The following is a 17229-nucleotide window of genomic DNA, read 5'->3' on the forward strand; positions in this document are numbered from 1 at the left end:
CGCTACTGCGCATGCACAAAGGGTGCAGATAGCTTCTGCACGTGTGGCATACCCGAAAGTAAACACTTCCGGGTTTGCCACGTTTGCAACCTGAAAAGCTGCAACGTGAAGCAAACGTAACACGAGGTATGACTGTAAATGAATATTGGCACATGCCTATAGTCTGGGTTCATGTAGAGAGATGTGTTCTTTCCATTTCTCCCTTACTGATTGGATCGCAAAACTGGCTGCCCCTAACAAGGCTGGCCCTAAATGGTACTGTTGCCATCCCAAGCTTTCCTTCCTCCTGCACCAGAATGAAGTGTTTCAGACAGCAGGGAGGGGAAGAAGTGAGAAAAAGAGACATAGATATGGAATGAAATATAAGTCCAGGTGGGGTGAGCTGCAGTGATGGGAGAAGACCTATAGGCCATGGTACCTTGCACCCTATCCTCAACATGGTTATCCGGCAAGTCTAGTTACTAACCAATTCCCAACTACAGTCGTACCTTGGTTGTCGAACGCCTTGGAACTTGTACGTTTTGGCTCCTGAATGCTGCAACCCCGAAGTGATGATTCCAGTTTGCGAACGTTCTTTTGGAACCTGAACCTCTGACAGGGCTTCTGCAGCTTCTGATTGGCTGCAGGAGCTTCCTGCAGCCAATCAGAAACTGTGATTTGGTTTTTGAATGTTTTAGAAGTCGAACGGACTTCTAGAACGGACTCCCAAGGTATGACTGTAGAGCGCACACTCACACACCCTTACCCTGTTGAACTGGGCCCAGGAAACAGCCATGCTGTTGTAGTCTTCTAAGAGGTTCATGTTGCTATTGAACAGTTTCTGGGCCAAGAAGAGCAGGTTTTCCTTGGTGAGACCTCGGCTGCTCTGGACCTCCGATTTGAACTTCATGTTGAGGGCCTCGCACAGCTGCGACCACATCACCTTGTCGGGCACGGCGAAGGGCACACGGCCCGGCTCTGCGAAAGCATTGTCCCACAGCACTGTGGCCGTGGCGTTGTTGTCCTGGCTGCCGTGCACAATCACCACCACAGGCAGGGACAGCGTCTTCACCTGGAAGACCAACTCGTTGCCGCCAACACTGAACTGGGATTCAAAGAGGATGGTGAACTTCTCCTCGGTCACTGACTCGGCGCCGCGTCGGTCGGAGCGCTTGATCCGCTTCAAGGACTGTGGAGAGGTGCCGTGGGAGAGGCAAGCACAGCAGCGGGGGGAGGCGGAGAAAAACAGAGCACAGGCTGTCAAGGCCCTAGAAGTGATAGCCATCGCTTGCAGATAGTGGTACGAGAGAGCTATGCCATATATTGAGGCATATTAGTGGAGGGAAATACGCACAGCGTATTTCGGTCTACCTGGAGAGTTTCAGGTGCAGATTTTGGCATTTTTACCAAAGCTCGTCACATTAGAAGTGGAAATTGGATGGGGCCACTTTATAACACTGGCAAAAGGCCTGAAAACCAGAGAGCAGGGACAGGGAGGACAGATACAAGGGAGTCCCCCCATTCAAAGCTCCTGGCTTTTGGCTCCATATATGGCTCGTTTTCCTCTCTCAGAATCAGGAGGATTAATAACAGACCCTTGGTAGGAAAAATAAAAGCGGGGCGGGTGGGAATCAGTGCAGGCATCTTTGTCTTACCATGTTGCGGAAATGAGCGCTCAGAGTACCAGTCGCCTGGTGATATTCCATCACACAGCAGTTGTTCAAGATATCGCCGCTGCTCTCACTGCCAAAATAAACCAATGGTAGTTAGCAGAATATAAGCCAGTGCACCACAGGCAGTTTAATATCTTCCCATCTACATTTCTGCACCAGGACGACCCTGCTAACATAGCCTTTCACTGCTTCAACAAAAATCTTGATTTATTTATTTTTTAACATTAGGCTAAATTTTACAAATGAACGCATGCAATCATAGACATGGATTCTGAACGGGCTTAAATGGAATTGTCACTTTTTGCCTTGTGACCTTTCATTGCCAGCCTTGGGGGAAGGCTGCTGCCATGCCACAAAAACGTTTGCCAGCATGTCAGCTTCCAAGAAGACCTTTTGCAACACAATGGTAGAGGATGTGAAAAGTCTGCTTGATTGGAAGAAAAACAACACATAAGAGCCCAAGAGCCATGATAGCAGCAAGGGAGCAGTCAGGAAAGGAAGCTTCTAAAGTTCTATGGACTGAAGGCTAGGATGAATTTCACACACTGGCCAAGATTTACATCTCTTAGTTCCTGAATGCCTTGCACAGGTGTGAGACACCATATTTTTTTTTCAGCCCAGGGACCATATTTCCTTCTGGGCAACGTTCTGGGGGCCACATGGCAGTGGTGGGCAGGGCCAGATGCAGAAATGGGCAGAGCAAAAAAATGCAAATTCTGCCCAGTTTCTGCACATACTCTCCTCTCTAGCCTCCCTCCAGGCAAGCAAGATGCATTATTAGAGTACAGTGGCACCTCAGGTTACAGATGCTTCAGGTTACAGACTCTGCTAACTCAGAAATAGTACCTCGGGATAAGAACTTTGCTTCAGGATGAGAACAGAAATTGGACGGTGGCAGCGCGGCAGCAGCGGGAGGCCCCATTAGCTAAAGTGGTACCTCAGGTTAAGGACAGTTTCAGGTAAAGAACCGACTTCCAGAATGAATTAAGTTCTTAACCGGAGGTACCACTGTACAATGACATGTTCCAGCCAGGCAAAAAACACCTTTCAAGGATATGGAGCAAGTCTGGCAAGGGCTATGGCCTAAGAATCCCCGGCCCCTGCTCTTGTATGGAAAGAGTGAAAACATTCCCTCTACTAACTCCCCTGCTAGTATTTTCCACTTCTTCTACTTTCTTAACAGAATTAAACTATGTACTTAAATACAGCTCCCATCCTTCGCACTCCATGGCTTAGGATGATAAGTGTCTGTCCTAACCTTACGAAATCACTCATAGAGTCCCTGCCACATGAGGTGTGTGAGGGTTACACATACTTGCGGGTGCTCTCATTCTTCAGGAGGGCTTTGGCCTGCTGCTCGCTGATGATGGTAGCCTTCACCTGTGGGGGGTTCATGTGGACATTTAACTTTCCACCAACCAGCAGCCTCACTGTGGCTGCAAACTTGGTCTGGGTCTTCAGCACCTGGGGAGGCTGCTTTTCAATAATAAAAGTACTGTGGAGGGAAGGGAGAAATAGAAGGAGGAACTATTTGCAAAAAAAACCACAGGACGTTGCAAAGGAAATAATTTACATAACTAACTAGCTGCTATTACTCATTTATGTCCATGCTCTTTCCACCATGGTTGTAAAAAGTTGAAATTCCAGATGTGGAGAAAGCAGTGAGGGCACATTTGCATGATACAGGAAAGTACCGTATTTTTCGCTCTATAAGACGCACCAGACCACAAGACACACCTAGTTTTTGGAGGAGGAAAACAAGAAAAAAATATTCTGAATCTCAGAAGCCAGAACAGCAAGAGGGATCGCTGCGCAGTGAAAGCAGTGATCCCTCTTGCTCTTCTGGCTTCTGGGATAGCTGCGCAGCCTGCATTCGCTCCATAAGACGCGCACACATTTCCCCTTACTTTTTAGGAGGGAAAAAGTGAGTCTTATGGAGCAAAAAATACGGTAAATCTTTGAAGTTCAACCCCACAGTGAACACCATACTTTTTTTGGCAAATAAAATGAGGAACCCACACCAGAAATACAAGAGAAAACTTACACTGGTTTGAACTACCTGGCTTGCACTGTTTTTTTAGGTGAGTGTATAAACTGCATACATGCATTATTATATGCTGCTGCTGACATTTTTAGTTGTCACTGCAATCTATTTCAATTTTTTTAATGTGTTTATAGCATGCTTTTTTAAAAAATCTGAATCAGTTTATATATTTACATTAGCTACCTTGCACTCTACTGTGGAAAGGTGGGCTATACATGTGTTTAAAACGAACAAATATTGCTTATGCAACTGGTTCTGAATGCTAATGATTTGGTGTATGTACCATTCTATTTTTAATAAATTTCAATTAATATACCTTGCTGTGTATTATTAGATGGAATGACCCCACATCTCTGAACAAACAAAAGTCCATCTATACCTCGATGACTCTCCCACACAAGATTTTCCCTTCTTTCAGCAAGAATGTCCCCACCACGGCTCAAATTACCTAGTCACCAGGGCAGAAATTATGTCTGTGACGGTGGTGTTGATGTCAGCCAACATCTCTTCATTGGGCCCTGGAATGGGCAGCTGCTGACACAGATGTTCAACACGGCGCACTTGCTGGCGGTTCTGGCAGATGATCTCAGCTAGCTTCTCACACCTACAGAAAGAAGAAGCTGGTTTAGGAGCATGGGGGCGGGCAGGACGCCAAAGTGAGATGGCTCAATCCAGATAGCACTTTCAGATGATGACTAGATCACTGCCAATACATCCTACCTACAACTTTGCTTAGGACACTTCAGCACACGCAGGCTCCCAAGAGTTTGAAAGTGAGTATTATGTATTCAAGACTATGTAGAGTAGAGCCATTGAAGTTAATGGACATGACTCACTTAGGTTCATTAATTTCCATGAGTCTACTCAGAGTAGGACTTGGTTGAACAACACTCATAGTGCTGCAGTAACTTGAGATTGTGTGCGTGTGTAAGTAATCTGTGGCTCAGCTACAACTCCCATCATCCTTGACCACTGGCTATGCTGTCTGGAGCTGATGGGAGTTGCAGTCCAATGACACTGGGAAGGGAACAGATTACCCAGTGAAAAGGTGCAACTATTTCATGCTCCTTCCCCAACAAAGTCACAGCCCCACCGATAATTACTTTGATCTTGTCTGGATTTAGGTTTCAGCCAGTTCACTCGTATCCAGCTTTCAACTATGGTAGCATATTGAGTAAGCTTTGCACTAATGATGTATTGGATTTCAAATGATAACCATATAAACTTGTGATGCCAAATTGTTTTATTAACTGTATGCAATTTTAATTGCGGCGTTTATTTGATATGACATGACTCCGATTTTTGTTGTTGTGTGGCCTTGTAAAGGCTAACTGCTGTTTCAACAATACATTTAAGCTGAAACGGAGACTGCAGGATGCAACAGGACAGAGATGAATGTCATTAGCATATGAACAGCACCAACATGTCTCCAGATGATCTCAACCTGCTGTCTCATGCATACGCTGAACACAAAGCGGGGAAGAAGTTGTAATCTTGCAGAACTCTCCAAGAACTATTTGGGGAATAAGGGGCTGCATTTAGCAGCTCCCAAGTTCAGCTGAAAAAAGTGCTTTGTTTGCAATGTAAGTAGCAGCTCTTGTCACTATCAGGATGTGAAAGTTCAGTCCCTGGTCAGAGTTATTACAGATTCAGTATCTAGAGCGGAGCAGCTGGCAGCATTTTGTTGCTGCTGCCAGTGCTGCAACACTGTTGTTGCTGTTGTTTTTTGTTTTTAAATGATTAATGCTGCAATCTGCTTGATGTATGCAGAGAGTCACTTGGGAAGGGATTACATATTCCACCTCGTTCCTTGAAATTCCTCCACTGTGGCATTAGGAGGGGGCAGCTTACTGAGGGGAAAGCCTCACAAGGGAAAAGAGGGCTCACAAGGGAAAAGAGAGCTAGTCCAATGCCTGCCTACGTACATTTCCAGAATCGGCCATGCCCTTCACCCTAGATCCAGTTCTTGGCTTGCTAAATAGCACATGCAGTAGTTCTGCTCTGCCTGAAATCACTCCATCTGATGTAACCTGTAAGCCTCCCACCCTTATCTCAGAGCTGCACATATTCAGGCTCTGATCAGGGCTTTGTATATGCAGCAATTCTGCAGAAGCGCAGAAAAGCTACAGCATATAAATTTCACTGCTTGCGGAGCAGTGAAAGCTTTCCTTTCTTATTTTTTAAAAGTATGTTTCCAGCCCTTGTGGCTTTAAAGATTTTCTCGAAACATGTGTCAGGTAACTCTCAAGATGCCAGAGAGGTGGCAAAGGTCAGGGGGCAGCATAGCACTTTGCCTTGTCTTACTTAACATTTGCATATTTCAAGTTACAGTGTTAAATGATTTGTATTACCTTGGGACTGAGTTTTGATTTATTCTGGTACAGACTTCTCACAGCCTTCTCTACTGTAACTCAGTGCCCTCTGCACACAGATCGAGGAAGCTCTCTTCTCAGTTTTTATTTCGCATTCCTAAGACTGGACCCCCAACACTTAAAAAGCGTGCATCTTACATTAAGCCTTCCCCCATCACCATTCATTAAGTGCGGAACTACAGTGGTGCCCTGCAAGACGAATGCCTCGCAAGACGGAAAACCTGCAAGACGAAAGGGTTTTCCGTTTGCAGAGGCGCTTCGCAAGACGAATTTCCCTATGGGCTTGCTTCGCAAGACGAAAATTGACGAAAATTTTCGGGGGGTTTTTCCGCTCCAAAACCCCTTTTTCTGAAGCGCTAGGCTGCTAAAAGCATTTTAGCAGCAAAACCGCTAATCCCTTAAGCCTTAAAAAGCCGTTTTTAGCCCTTAAATCGCCAATAGCGCTAATAGCGCTACTCCGCTAATGGGCTTGCTTCGCAAGACGAAAAAACCGCAAGACGAAAAGACTCGCGGAACGGATTCTTTTCGTCTTGCGAGGCACCACTGTAGTTGGGAAGCCCCGTTCCCCCTCTCACCACCACCCTGGTTCCCTCCTCACCCATCACCTACCAAGCCTGCAAGCCATCCAAAGGGCCCTCGGGGGGCCCACCATTCCCCGCTAACTGTTGCCGCCTCTTCCACTGAATCAGCTCGTCGTCCAGGATAATGGTTTGCTGCTTGCGGAGCAGTGAAAGCGTCTGCTGGTGCTTTTCAGCCAGTTCCTGTGAAGGAAGAAGAGGAGACATGCATAGAGGAGTTGCCTAGCCCAACGCTGGTGTATACGTGTATACGGAAGGAAGTTTGGCCAGGGCTGGAGATGGTAGAACTCACCACACGATACTGCTGCAGTGTCTGTGCCTCACGGGTCAGCCAAGCTTCCAGCGATACCTTCCTCTGCTGCAAAGTAGACTCGCGGGCCATGCGCTCCTGGGGGTTTAGCTGGGCTAGCTGAGCAAACTGGGCTGGGAAGGGAAAGGAGAGAGTATTAGGCTCCCTCCTGGGTCTCCCTCATAATCCCCACCTGCAAGAAAGGGGTGCCTCAAATCCAGCCCTGTCTCCTCAGCTGCTTATCGCTCTGTGCTTCAACAGATAAGCCTAGGGACATGGGTCATGTTGTGACGGCCTGATTATTGTCTTCCAAAGCAACAACTCTATTCCAAACTTAAAAATGGAAAGCGTAATGCTGGTGGACAACAAAAAGAGGTTCAAAGACTCTCTCAAGGCAAATATTTTAAAATGTAGTATAAACACCAACAACTGGGAAACACTGGCCTGCGAGCGCTCCAACTGGAGAACAGCCTTTACCAAAGGTGTCATGGGTTTTGAAGATGCTCAAACTCAGGACGAAAGGAAGAATTGTGCTAAGAGGAAGGTACACTTGGCAAACCCTCACCATGATCAACTCCCACCCGGAAACCTATGTCCCCACTGTGGAAGGACGTGTGGATCCAGAATTGGCCTCCACAACCCCTTACGGACTCACTGTTAAAACCGTGTTCATGGAAGACAATCTTACTCGGCTACAAGTGATTGCCAAAGAAGAAGAAGAAGATCCCAAGTCAGATTGTTGGTCCATCTAGCTCTGGACTGGCCACCCTTCTACTGCTAGTGGTTCTCCAGTGTTTCAGAACAACATCTTGAGATGCCAGGGATTGAACCTGGGACATTCTGCATGTAGAGCACATTATAGCCCTTCCTTCAGCTTTGCAGACTGACATACCACTTGCCTCCTCTTCCACATACACACACCTTGTACGCGATGGCTTTCTTGGTACTGGATGATGAAGTACTCCTGCGTCTGCTGAAGCCTCTTCAGCTGGTTCTCAGTGTCCTGAGTAACAAGGCGCAGCTCCTCAAAGGTCTGGTTGATCTGCAGGTGCTTCTGAGACAGGGCATCAGCCAGATTGCTAGCTGGCGAGGGACTCTACAGGTGAAAGGAGAGAAGGTCATTGCCGCAGGCAGAGCAGAACTGCTAGACCAGGGCATGGGAAACAGGCACCCTTCCCAGGACTATGAGCTGCAACACACAACTTAGCTCTACTCAGAGCACACCCTTTGAAAACAATGAACTTAAGTTATTCATCTGCCCTGAGTAGAAGAGCATTGGATGCAGCCCTTCATCCTACTCACATCTGTAGCCTCTCGCACCAGGCGCTGCTCGTGGTAAAGGATGTGTCTGATGCAGCGCACCAGTTCCATAGGGCAGCGTTCATACGTATTCTGTAAAGAGAGAGAAAGAGAGAGAACAAACAGGCTGAAGTGTGGAGGGTAGAACAAGTCGGGAGAATCAGCTAGTAGCTCCATAGCCCATTCACCCATGAGGAATCCTGAGTGCAGCTTCTCTCTGCTGCCCTCCATAATGTCCTCCCTTCCCATCACTGACAGACAAGCCACTGGAACCCACCTGCAGCTGGGTGGCATAGTGGCCCAGTTTGATCTTCAGAAGGAAGCCGTCCTCGCCCACTTGGTGGTCCGCTTTCTTCTGCAGCTCCTGGATCAGTCCCTCCAACAACTGCGTGGCCTTGGCACCCTCCTGGGGATTTTCCGGGTCGATGGAGTCCCTACCAGTTGGGGTACAGACCAGGTGTACATTTGTCAATCCCAGAGAGCAGCCCTTGCACACCTGCCAACCATTATCTGCCTTATCCAGAACATTAGAAGGTAAGAGGGAGAAAACTGCACCACCTCCAGACTTTCAAACGAGGACAGAAATCCTCTGCCATGCAGCAAACCCATGACTTTGTACATTGTGTTAATTTATTTTAAAGAACTACAACCCCCCTTGATTTCTTACAATCACTGAACTAAATTTAAATTCATGTGTCATTCAAAGGAAGGGATTTGAAAGCGTATAAAAGTTTTTTCACTTATCACTCTGACAAAAAGGCCAATTCAATGTATATAAAAATACAACACTAAAAAGGAACAGTAAGTTTTTTTTCCTCCCGCAAGGCATTCTCAGCATCCTCCCACCTTTGAAACGTACATGGCACGTGTATATATATGTAATCAAACCGAATGCTGGTTTAGCCATCAGTCTTATCCTTCCTTGAATACCTCCACCAGACTGTCTGGGGTTTTTTTTAACCTATTATTTTTAAATGCTGCACATACATCTGTTTAACTGAAATATCCATCACTTAAAACAAAAGGCACAATCCATTTTAAAATAGTTGCAGAACTGCTCTGCAGTGGGGAAGAAGTGGGTTGGTGATGCGACACGCACTAGCCAATCAGCTCCATCCACAGAGAGAAAATTGTTGGAACAGAGATGGCAAGTGCCTTTCTGGAGCAGTCTCACCCACTGAAATAATGCTATGTCTGTTCACATGCGAAGTGGATGAAGAAACAAAAACTCAGAAGCAGTGAAAGGAAACTGTATGCTATGGAAAGCTGTGATTGCAAGGTGGAAGTAGCAGTTATCAGTTAGGGCCCCTCCAAATTCATGGGGTGTTTGTGTTTGGTTTTGTGTGTGTGTACTGTAATATGTCATGGATGCTATAATACTGCACCAGTGAAGAATTTATACTGGACCGTCCACACATAATTCTGCTTTATTAAAGGTAAAGGTACCCCTGCCCGTACGGGCCAGTCTTGACAGACTCTAGGGTTGTGTGCTCATCTCACTCTATAGGCCGGGAGCCAGCGCTGTCCGCAGACACTTCCGGGTCACGTGGCCAGCGTGACAAGCTGCATCTGGCGAGCCAGCGCAGCACACGGAACGCCGTTTACCTTCCCGCTGGTAAGCGGTCCCTATTTATCTACTTGCACCCGGAGGTGCTTTCGAACTGCTAGGTTGGCAGGCGCTGGGACCGAACGACGGGAGCGCACCCCGCCGCGGGGATTCAAACCGCCGACCATGCGATCGGCAAGTCCTAGGCACTGAGGCTTTAACCCACAGCGCCACCCGTGTCTGCTTTATTAGTTGTTCCCTAATGCTTCTCCACTGTTACCACATTATTGCTGTCTAGACTAGAGGGCCACCTTTGTGCCACAGAACTGCAAAAGCAGGACAATAAAATAAACTGGAACACTTTTGGTCTAAACAGTAACAGGACTTCAGCAGGAGGTCACAGGTCATGCACTGATTGGAAAACGAAGCAGGATGTCTGCACCAAAACTTTTGTTGGAGGCACAAACAGTAATAGAAAGCGGGGTTATGTACAACTGCCCTAAAACTATCATGAGCACCATGAACGCACAAGAAAAAGGATGTCTGGAGAAGCCTGGCTCTATGGCACTCAAAAGGGCTGCTCTACGGTAAAGAAATGTTCTGAAAGGAAGCTGACTGCCCAACAATGGCACACTTCCAAAAAGAACAGGAAAATTGAAAGAGGGGTACCAGTGGCGATTACTGGTTAGGTGGGTACCACCAACCATCTCCAGTAGCTGTGAGATACTACTTCAAGCAGATCCAGAAGGAAAAACTGGTGACTGAAGGAAGAATGTGTAAGTGCTTTATTAGTTGGGATGAATCAGGGAGACTTGGGAGGCACATGGATCAGGCCTGGAAAAGCCAATACATGCTGTCAGTGGTGTGAACCAGAAGATTTGCCAGTATCCCATCCCACCACATTCCTCTGCAAGGCTGAAGATGGTCCTGGACAGCCAGGCCTCGCGCTCACCTACCATGGCTGGCTCTCGATCCACTGCGAGAGGTAATGGCGGACCTCGATGGGAAAGTGCTGCCCATACAGGGCCTGCATCTGCCGCAGGGCATCCCCCTGGAGTTGCTGCGCTTGAATCCACACCGCCATGGCTCAGGACCTGACAGGGAGGGAGACTTGTTAAAAGAAGGGGACGCCATGCATAGAGCTTCTGACTCATGCACACTCAAGGCTGCATATACCCAAATCGCCCCAACCTCCAGTGGCTGGAGAACTTCCAATTATAGTAACAAAGCCAGACACATCAAGGACGTCTTCCACATATAACTCAAGAGCAAACACTTGACATACCTGGATTCTTTTGGAAATACTGCATTGTTTGTTGTATCTTAATCCTCTACCCTTCTTTCCAAAGGACGGATTAAGGAGAGATGAGAGAGGGTATGGGTGTAGTAGGGCAAGCTTTAATTAAGAGGATTGCAGCAATGAAATTCCAGGCTTAAAATGAGCAATCTTATAAAGTGGCTTGGGAAACAAGACCTTCCGGCCTCCTTCCTTATCCGTAAAATGGGAATTATAAACCTCCTACCAGGTTTATTGGGATCAGTGTGACAAAGGACCTCAACACAGTATGAAGTGCTGTGACACAACCCTGGCCAGAAGCTCTACTTAGATCTCCTGAGGCTCAAACTTCCAAACACCACCTTTGGGCACAAAAGCAGCCAGGAGACATGACTTTATGGCAGAGAACCAGCTGCCTGCACATCTCCCAATCAGAGCCCCACACTTCAAATGCACTTCCTTCCAAGTAAAAGCAGCAGCATTACGGCCACTTTTGAACAGTGTAATGTGTAGCTCGGCCCTCAGTGGGTAGATTGTTGAAGCTACTAGGAGGTACTGTCCAGTAGCATATGGCAGGTGACTTTGTGAGGTAGGTCAGGATGTAGAATTAGGTTGTGCCTAAGGGGAGGAAGCAGGCTGTGGCCATTAAAAGCACTTTGCACAAACCAGATACACCTCCCTTTATTGTTACTTCACATCGCTCCATACTGTAGCACTGGCAATGAGGGGAGCAGGGAAATATCTGACAAGGGCCATGAATTAGGTTTTTTTTTCAGCCAGAAAAGATAATTGCTGATGTTTCTTAACACGTTTTGCTGGGAAAATCCTTCCGCCATTGAAAGCTGGTGGAAAGGAAGTGGAAACACCCACTGCTTGCAAGTTTGGAGAGAGCTGCAGAGGGAAACCAGAGGGTGAGAAATAACTTCCTCAAAAAGTGAATGGCTCACTCAAATTCTGAAACCAAAATGTGTCAGAGGTCATAGAGTTGGAAGGCATGCTGAGGATCATCTAGTCCACCCCCCTGAAATGCAGGAATCAAGGCTACTTTGAAGCTATGAGGCCTCTGGTGTGAAAATTCCTTCTCCCTAATTTGAGATCTGTGGAAGGTTATTGAGGCTCCTTAATGGGGCAAGTAGTATATGTGTGTATGACTATGCTCATACATAGGCACTCTGTTGGCTACGACTTTACATATTCCGGGGCTGAACTCTGAAGCCAAGGCAAATGAAGCTGGCGGTTTGCATTCACCTTGATTTGTGTTTTTAAAAATCTCTATTGACATCTAAAAGAACAGTAAGGGCACCTTCTCTTAGAATGGGCTCATGGGCCAGAATCACCACTCTCTAAGCACTTTTTTTTTTGGGTGGCCCCAGAGGAACCCACTGCCTGACTGGTGGCATTGTCATTGTACTGATGCCAACAATGGGAATTTTCTTCTTTCTCCAGCACTCAGGAAACAGGAAGGAACACTGAGATGTAGGACCCAGTGCTGGGATCCCCAGTGTGGCACTTGTGGGCACTACAGCACTATCAGACACCCCCATATTGCTTGCCAATGACCCCTGTCCTGCCCAATTTTATGTTTAGTCTTAATTGAGGATTTATTTTTTTGCCTTGTTTGTCTGCCTGCTTTTTTTGGTCTGTTTTCTATTGTTATGGGATGTATGTGTTTATCCTGTTGGGGGGGGGGGTTCATCACCAACTTTTATTCTATGAAATGGGCACTTTGCGGTGCTTGTAACAGATTTTTAGATGTCCCAGTATGGCCCTTGGCTAGACTGGGGACCCCTGAGCTAGTGGGCAGCAAATGAAGCATTTCTCGGCTTTTTAGCTTGGGGGGGGGGTGGGGGGGGTAGGAAGGCAACTGAAGGACAAACAGCACTTTTCATTCGGAGATTCACGCATGAGCAATCTCTTAATGGGAACACCTGTGTGGTTTTTAATAAATGCAGGCATGGAGAGCCTGCTAATACGATTGGGCAAGGATACGCGTTAAGCTTTCCTTTCACCATTTATTGATCTAAACCACCACCCTCGCCAAGTTGTTAATTTTGCCCTCTGTTCGTTCTATGGAATGGAAAAACTTTCCCAAACAAATTACCGCCCCCACTGTGGTTGCATTTAGCAAAAAGAACCCCGTACAGCGGGAGACCAATTATAGTTCTCCCATTGTGTTTCCTCATTCAAGGTACTTATACCTCACTTTTCAAAGCAAGGAGCCTTCGTGAAGTGACTTAGAAAGTCAAGTTCTGCCTCCGTAGTTGGAGGCAGTAATGCTTCTGAATACCAGTTTGCTGAAAACTCTAGGATGTGAGAGTGACCTGGTGCTTGCAGTCCTGTTTGCATACTGCCTGGCTAGGCAGTATGAGAACAAAATGCTGGGCTGGATTCAGCAGGGCCTCTTCTTATGCAAACCTCAGAGGCTGCTCAAGATGACTTAACAGAGTGGCTGAGTCAGCTCTGCATTTGCAGCCTTCTGCACACACCAGCTGGGGTGGAAGATATGTGGGGAAGTGGGCGGGCAAATCACTGCAGCTGCCTGGACCTGGTGCAGTGACTGGGCCTGAATTGGGCCCAGAGCCATCACATGGTGGCTGTAGGACCATTGAGCTCAGCCCCTCACTGCAACAACCCATCCTGGGTCCCTCTGCTAGCCGTGGGAGTCCTGATGACAGTACAGTGGTACCTTGGGTTAAGTACTTAATTCATTCCAGAGGTCTGTTCTTAACCTGAAGCACCACTTTAGCTAATGGGGCCTCCTGCTGCCACCGTGTCACCGGAGCATGATTTCTGTTCTCATCCTGAAGCAAAGTTCTTAACCTGAAGCACTATTTTTGGGTTAGCGGAGTCTGTAAACTGAAGCGTATGTAACCTGAGGTACCACTGTACTTCTATACCTTCTCGCCATGTTCAACAGGAGGAAACGGGAACTGTGTGTCAGAAAAGTGGCACTGGCATCGCTCCAACAGGCAGAGGCCAGCAGGTCTGGGCAGAGGGAGACCTATGCGCAATCCGGCATGAAGGGGAATTGGGTTTGTGCCCTTGCAATATTATGAACAAGTACAAATAAATAAAAAAATCTATACGAGTTTAAATCTGATTAATACTAGTGTAGTTTAGCAATGACATTATAAGAGGTTTACAAAATTCTAAACACTGGGGTGGGGTGGGGGAACAGATGGAGGAAAATCTCTTTCTCTCTAACACTTGGGATGTCATCTTGACATTGATCGATTGGATTGAAAAAGAAGTACTCCTTCATGAAACGCATAATCAACTTTAACGGAATTCGTTACCACAAGAGCCTAACTTGGGCGTTTGAAGGACATATGGAGGAAGAAAGTGTGGAGAGGCTGCAGAGTCAGTTGTGTCAAGATGCTCTGCCTTGTCCCCCACCAGCTCCAGCTCTACCCTTCACAGGAGCACTGGCTAGAGAATGAATGAACACAGAACATTGCCTTACACAAAGTCAGACCACTGGTCCAACTGGCTCAGTCATGCCTACACCGACCAGCAGGGGCTGTCAAGGGTTTCAGACAAGGGACTTTCCCAGGCCCGCCGCAAGATGCTGGGGATTGAACCCAAGGCCTTTCAAATGAAAAGATAATGCTCTACCACTGAGCTATGGCCTGTATAAAGGTAAAGGTAAAGGGACCCCTGACCATTAGGTCCAGTTATGGCCGACTCTGGGGTTGCGGCGCTCATCTCCCTTTATTGGCCGAGGGAGCCGGTCATGTGGCCAGCAGGACAAAGCCGCTTCTGGCAAACCAGAGCAGTGCACGGAAACGCCTTTTACCTTCCCGCCAGAGTGGTACCTATTTATCTACTTGCACTTTGATGTGCTCTCGAACTGCTAGGTTGGCAGGAGCTGGGACCAAGCAACGGGAACTCATCCCGTCATGGGGATTCGAACCGCCAACCTTCTGATTGGCAAGTCCTAGGCTCAGTGGTTTAACCCACAGCGCCACCCGCGTCCCTTATGGCCCGTATAGAAGCTGATAATCCGAAGGAGGATTCTTCACGTTTTCAGCTGAACACACTTAGTAGAATCCTCTCCCCTGTGCACTATCAGGGTTCCCAATCAGAGAGGATTTGAAGTGTGTTCAGCCAAACATGCAAAAAAAGCCCCCCTCAGACTTCCCCACACAACGCATGATGGCTGAAGGTAGAACCAATGAGGACGTTGGGGGGGGGAGCAGGGTTGGTGTGCATGGCCCCACAACACTTCTTTTCCTCCCATGTGTTGTTTGAATGCGCTGAGATTTTAAGAAATGGGATCATGCAAATTCACAGAGGTCAAGTTTATCCGTAAGCTATGAAGCTGTGACAGCTAAATGAAACACCCATGTACAAAGGCAGTGTGCATCAATATCAGGTGCCAGAGTGGGGAGGATGGGAGGAAGGGCAGAGCAAAATTACAGACTTTGCAGGGTCTTATGGCTTGGCTGCTCTTAGAAGAATAACACTGGGGGAATGAGCTGTTTGGTCTACTCGAACAACCCCATTCTTCTGCGGATCCTGGGAGCTCACTTACAGTCAGACACCTAACCCACAAGAACAAGAGTGTGATGATAGACTCAGTTCTACCACTGGATCTATGGGTGCTATTTTGGGCAGTGAGACTTCCCAACCACTACAAGTTAGTGCCAGCTTCTATTTCGGCCCTGGGCAGCACTCAAGCATGGCAGTCTATTTTGGGCTGTTGGGTATTCAAGTTGGTGTGTGTGCACTTTATAGCAGGAATAACAAATGCAAGGATAGGAAGGACAGATGGGGGGCAGAAAGGCCTATTTAAATAAAAGCAAAGCTCTGCTCTGTCTCGTTCGGATCCAAAGCCTGACAGGCCAGATTCTGTGGCTGGAATCCTAGGAGATGATGCAATGGTAACTGAAAAGGAGGTGCAGTGTGTGTGTTTGTCTAAGAGAGCGAGAGAGAACAAACTGGGCAATTACTGGCCACAGAAGCACACGACATACTACCGCTAGTTCAGAAATTTTAAAAATGCAAGTGCCTTTCATGCCAAAGGGCAGCCTGGGATAGAACAAGCTGGACTGACAAATGTAAAATGACCGACTAGTGTGACACACCTCTGCTTCCACTGTATCAACAGGCTGCAAATGGTAAATGAAGCAAATGTTTCTCTGTAGTGTAATCGCTGCCTTCTTTAGGCATACTTTGCATGCCATAGCTTAGCTGCAGTGCTGTGAATGCATTCTGCCCAAAAGAAGATGAAGTCTGAAATTTACTCTCCGCTGTGCATGACATACAGCCCCCCGAAAATAAATTTATCCATGTTCCTAGTTCCTACATGGACCTTCCTGGCTGTTTATATTTCCCTTGGAGACCCTGCTCCATGCTCACCATCTAAAGTGAGGTGGGCAATTACAGGAGACAAGGCCTTTCCAGTTGTGGCACCCCAGAAAACTCCCAGAGAAGTCTGCCTTATGCCATTCTCAACCCCCCCCCCCACTCCAGCCTTAGCTAAACATCTTTTTATTTGCTCAGGAATGCAATTTCTGAGATCATTTTGTTCTAATTTTACTAACCGCTTGGTGCAATTTCTTGATACATGTTTTATTTTATCTATCCTATTTTATGTTACATATATACCGCTCTGAAAGCAATGATTGAAGACCACATAATAGATCTGTGTAGGTATGGATGGAAGAGATGGAAACTCCAAGATTTCTCATTGCTCTGAAATGCCCCAATATGAGAGAGAAACTACACTACTCCAGGAACAGGCATCATTTGATGGAATGCAAAAAGCGACTTATTCCAAGTTTTTCCCTAGCAAGTTATGAGCCTGGCAAGGCTTAGAAAATGGTACTTCCTCCCCTTTTCCTTTCCCCTTCCTCGCCTTTTCCTCCCCTTTCGGCTCTGTAGGAATGCTCTGCCCACCTCCCCCTGCCCTTTTTAAAAAATGTCAGATTCTAACTTCATTGGGTGGGGGGGCGGGATAAGGAAACATCTCGTAAAGGACCTATTGCCTGCCTTGGAAAGACAGACCTTTTATTGTATGCAATTTCACCATATTAAAAAATGCCCCAGAATCCAACAGCAATGGTACAGGAATTGAAAAGGACATACAGCTCATAGTCACTGTTGCAGATCACCAGCTGATTTGACCATGTGCTGCTAACTTCAGCATGTCACCTTTTTTTCACGCATCA

General features: G+C 47.0%; 1 protein-coding gene across 7 annotated transcripts in view; it reads right to left on the reverse strand.

Moving 5' to 3' along the window:
- Window positions 1-17229, reverse strand: part of LOC310661925 (signal transducer and activator of transcription 5B) — a 68938-nt gene that overhangs the window by 10186 nt on the left and 41523 nt on the right. For 6 of the 7 annotated variants that reach the window (XM_083408592.1, XM_083408589.1, XM_083408588.1 and 3 more), the window contains 10 exons: window positions 10737-10874; window positions 8512-8668; window positions 8238-8327; window positions 7857-8031; window positions 6939-7069; window positions 6678-6829; window positions 4145-4300; window positions 2968-3147; window positions 1635-1722; window positions 746-1168 (listed from right to left, as the gene is read on the reverse strand). In XM_083408592.1, coding sequence (XP_083264718.1) covers window positions 746-1168; window positions 1635-1722; window positions 2968-3147; window positions 4145-4300; window positions 6678-6829; window positions 6939-7069; window positions 7857-8031; window positions 8238-8327; window positions 8512-8668; window positions 10737-10864 — 1680 coding nt within the window. In that variant the 5' untranslated portion in view covers window positions 10865-10874. Of the gene's footprint in view, window positions 1-745; window positions 1169-1634; window positions 1723-2967; window positions 3148-4144; window positions 4301-6677; window positions 6830-6938; window positions 7070-7856; window positions 8032-8237; window positions 8328-8511; window positions 8669-10732; window positions 10875-17229 lie in introns of all 7 variants that reach the window. The other variant, XM_083408594.1, reaches the window with a different exon arrangement.

Source organism: Podarcis tiliguerta, assembly GCF_965153285.1.
Source record: "Podarcis tiliguerta genome assembly, chromosome: 13".
Classification (NCBI taxonomy): domain Eukaryota; kingdom Metazoa; phylum Chordata; class Lepidosauria; order Squamata; family Lacertidae; genus Podarcis; species Podarcis tiliguerta.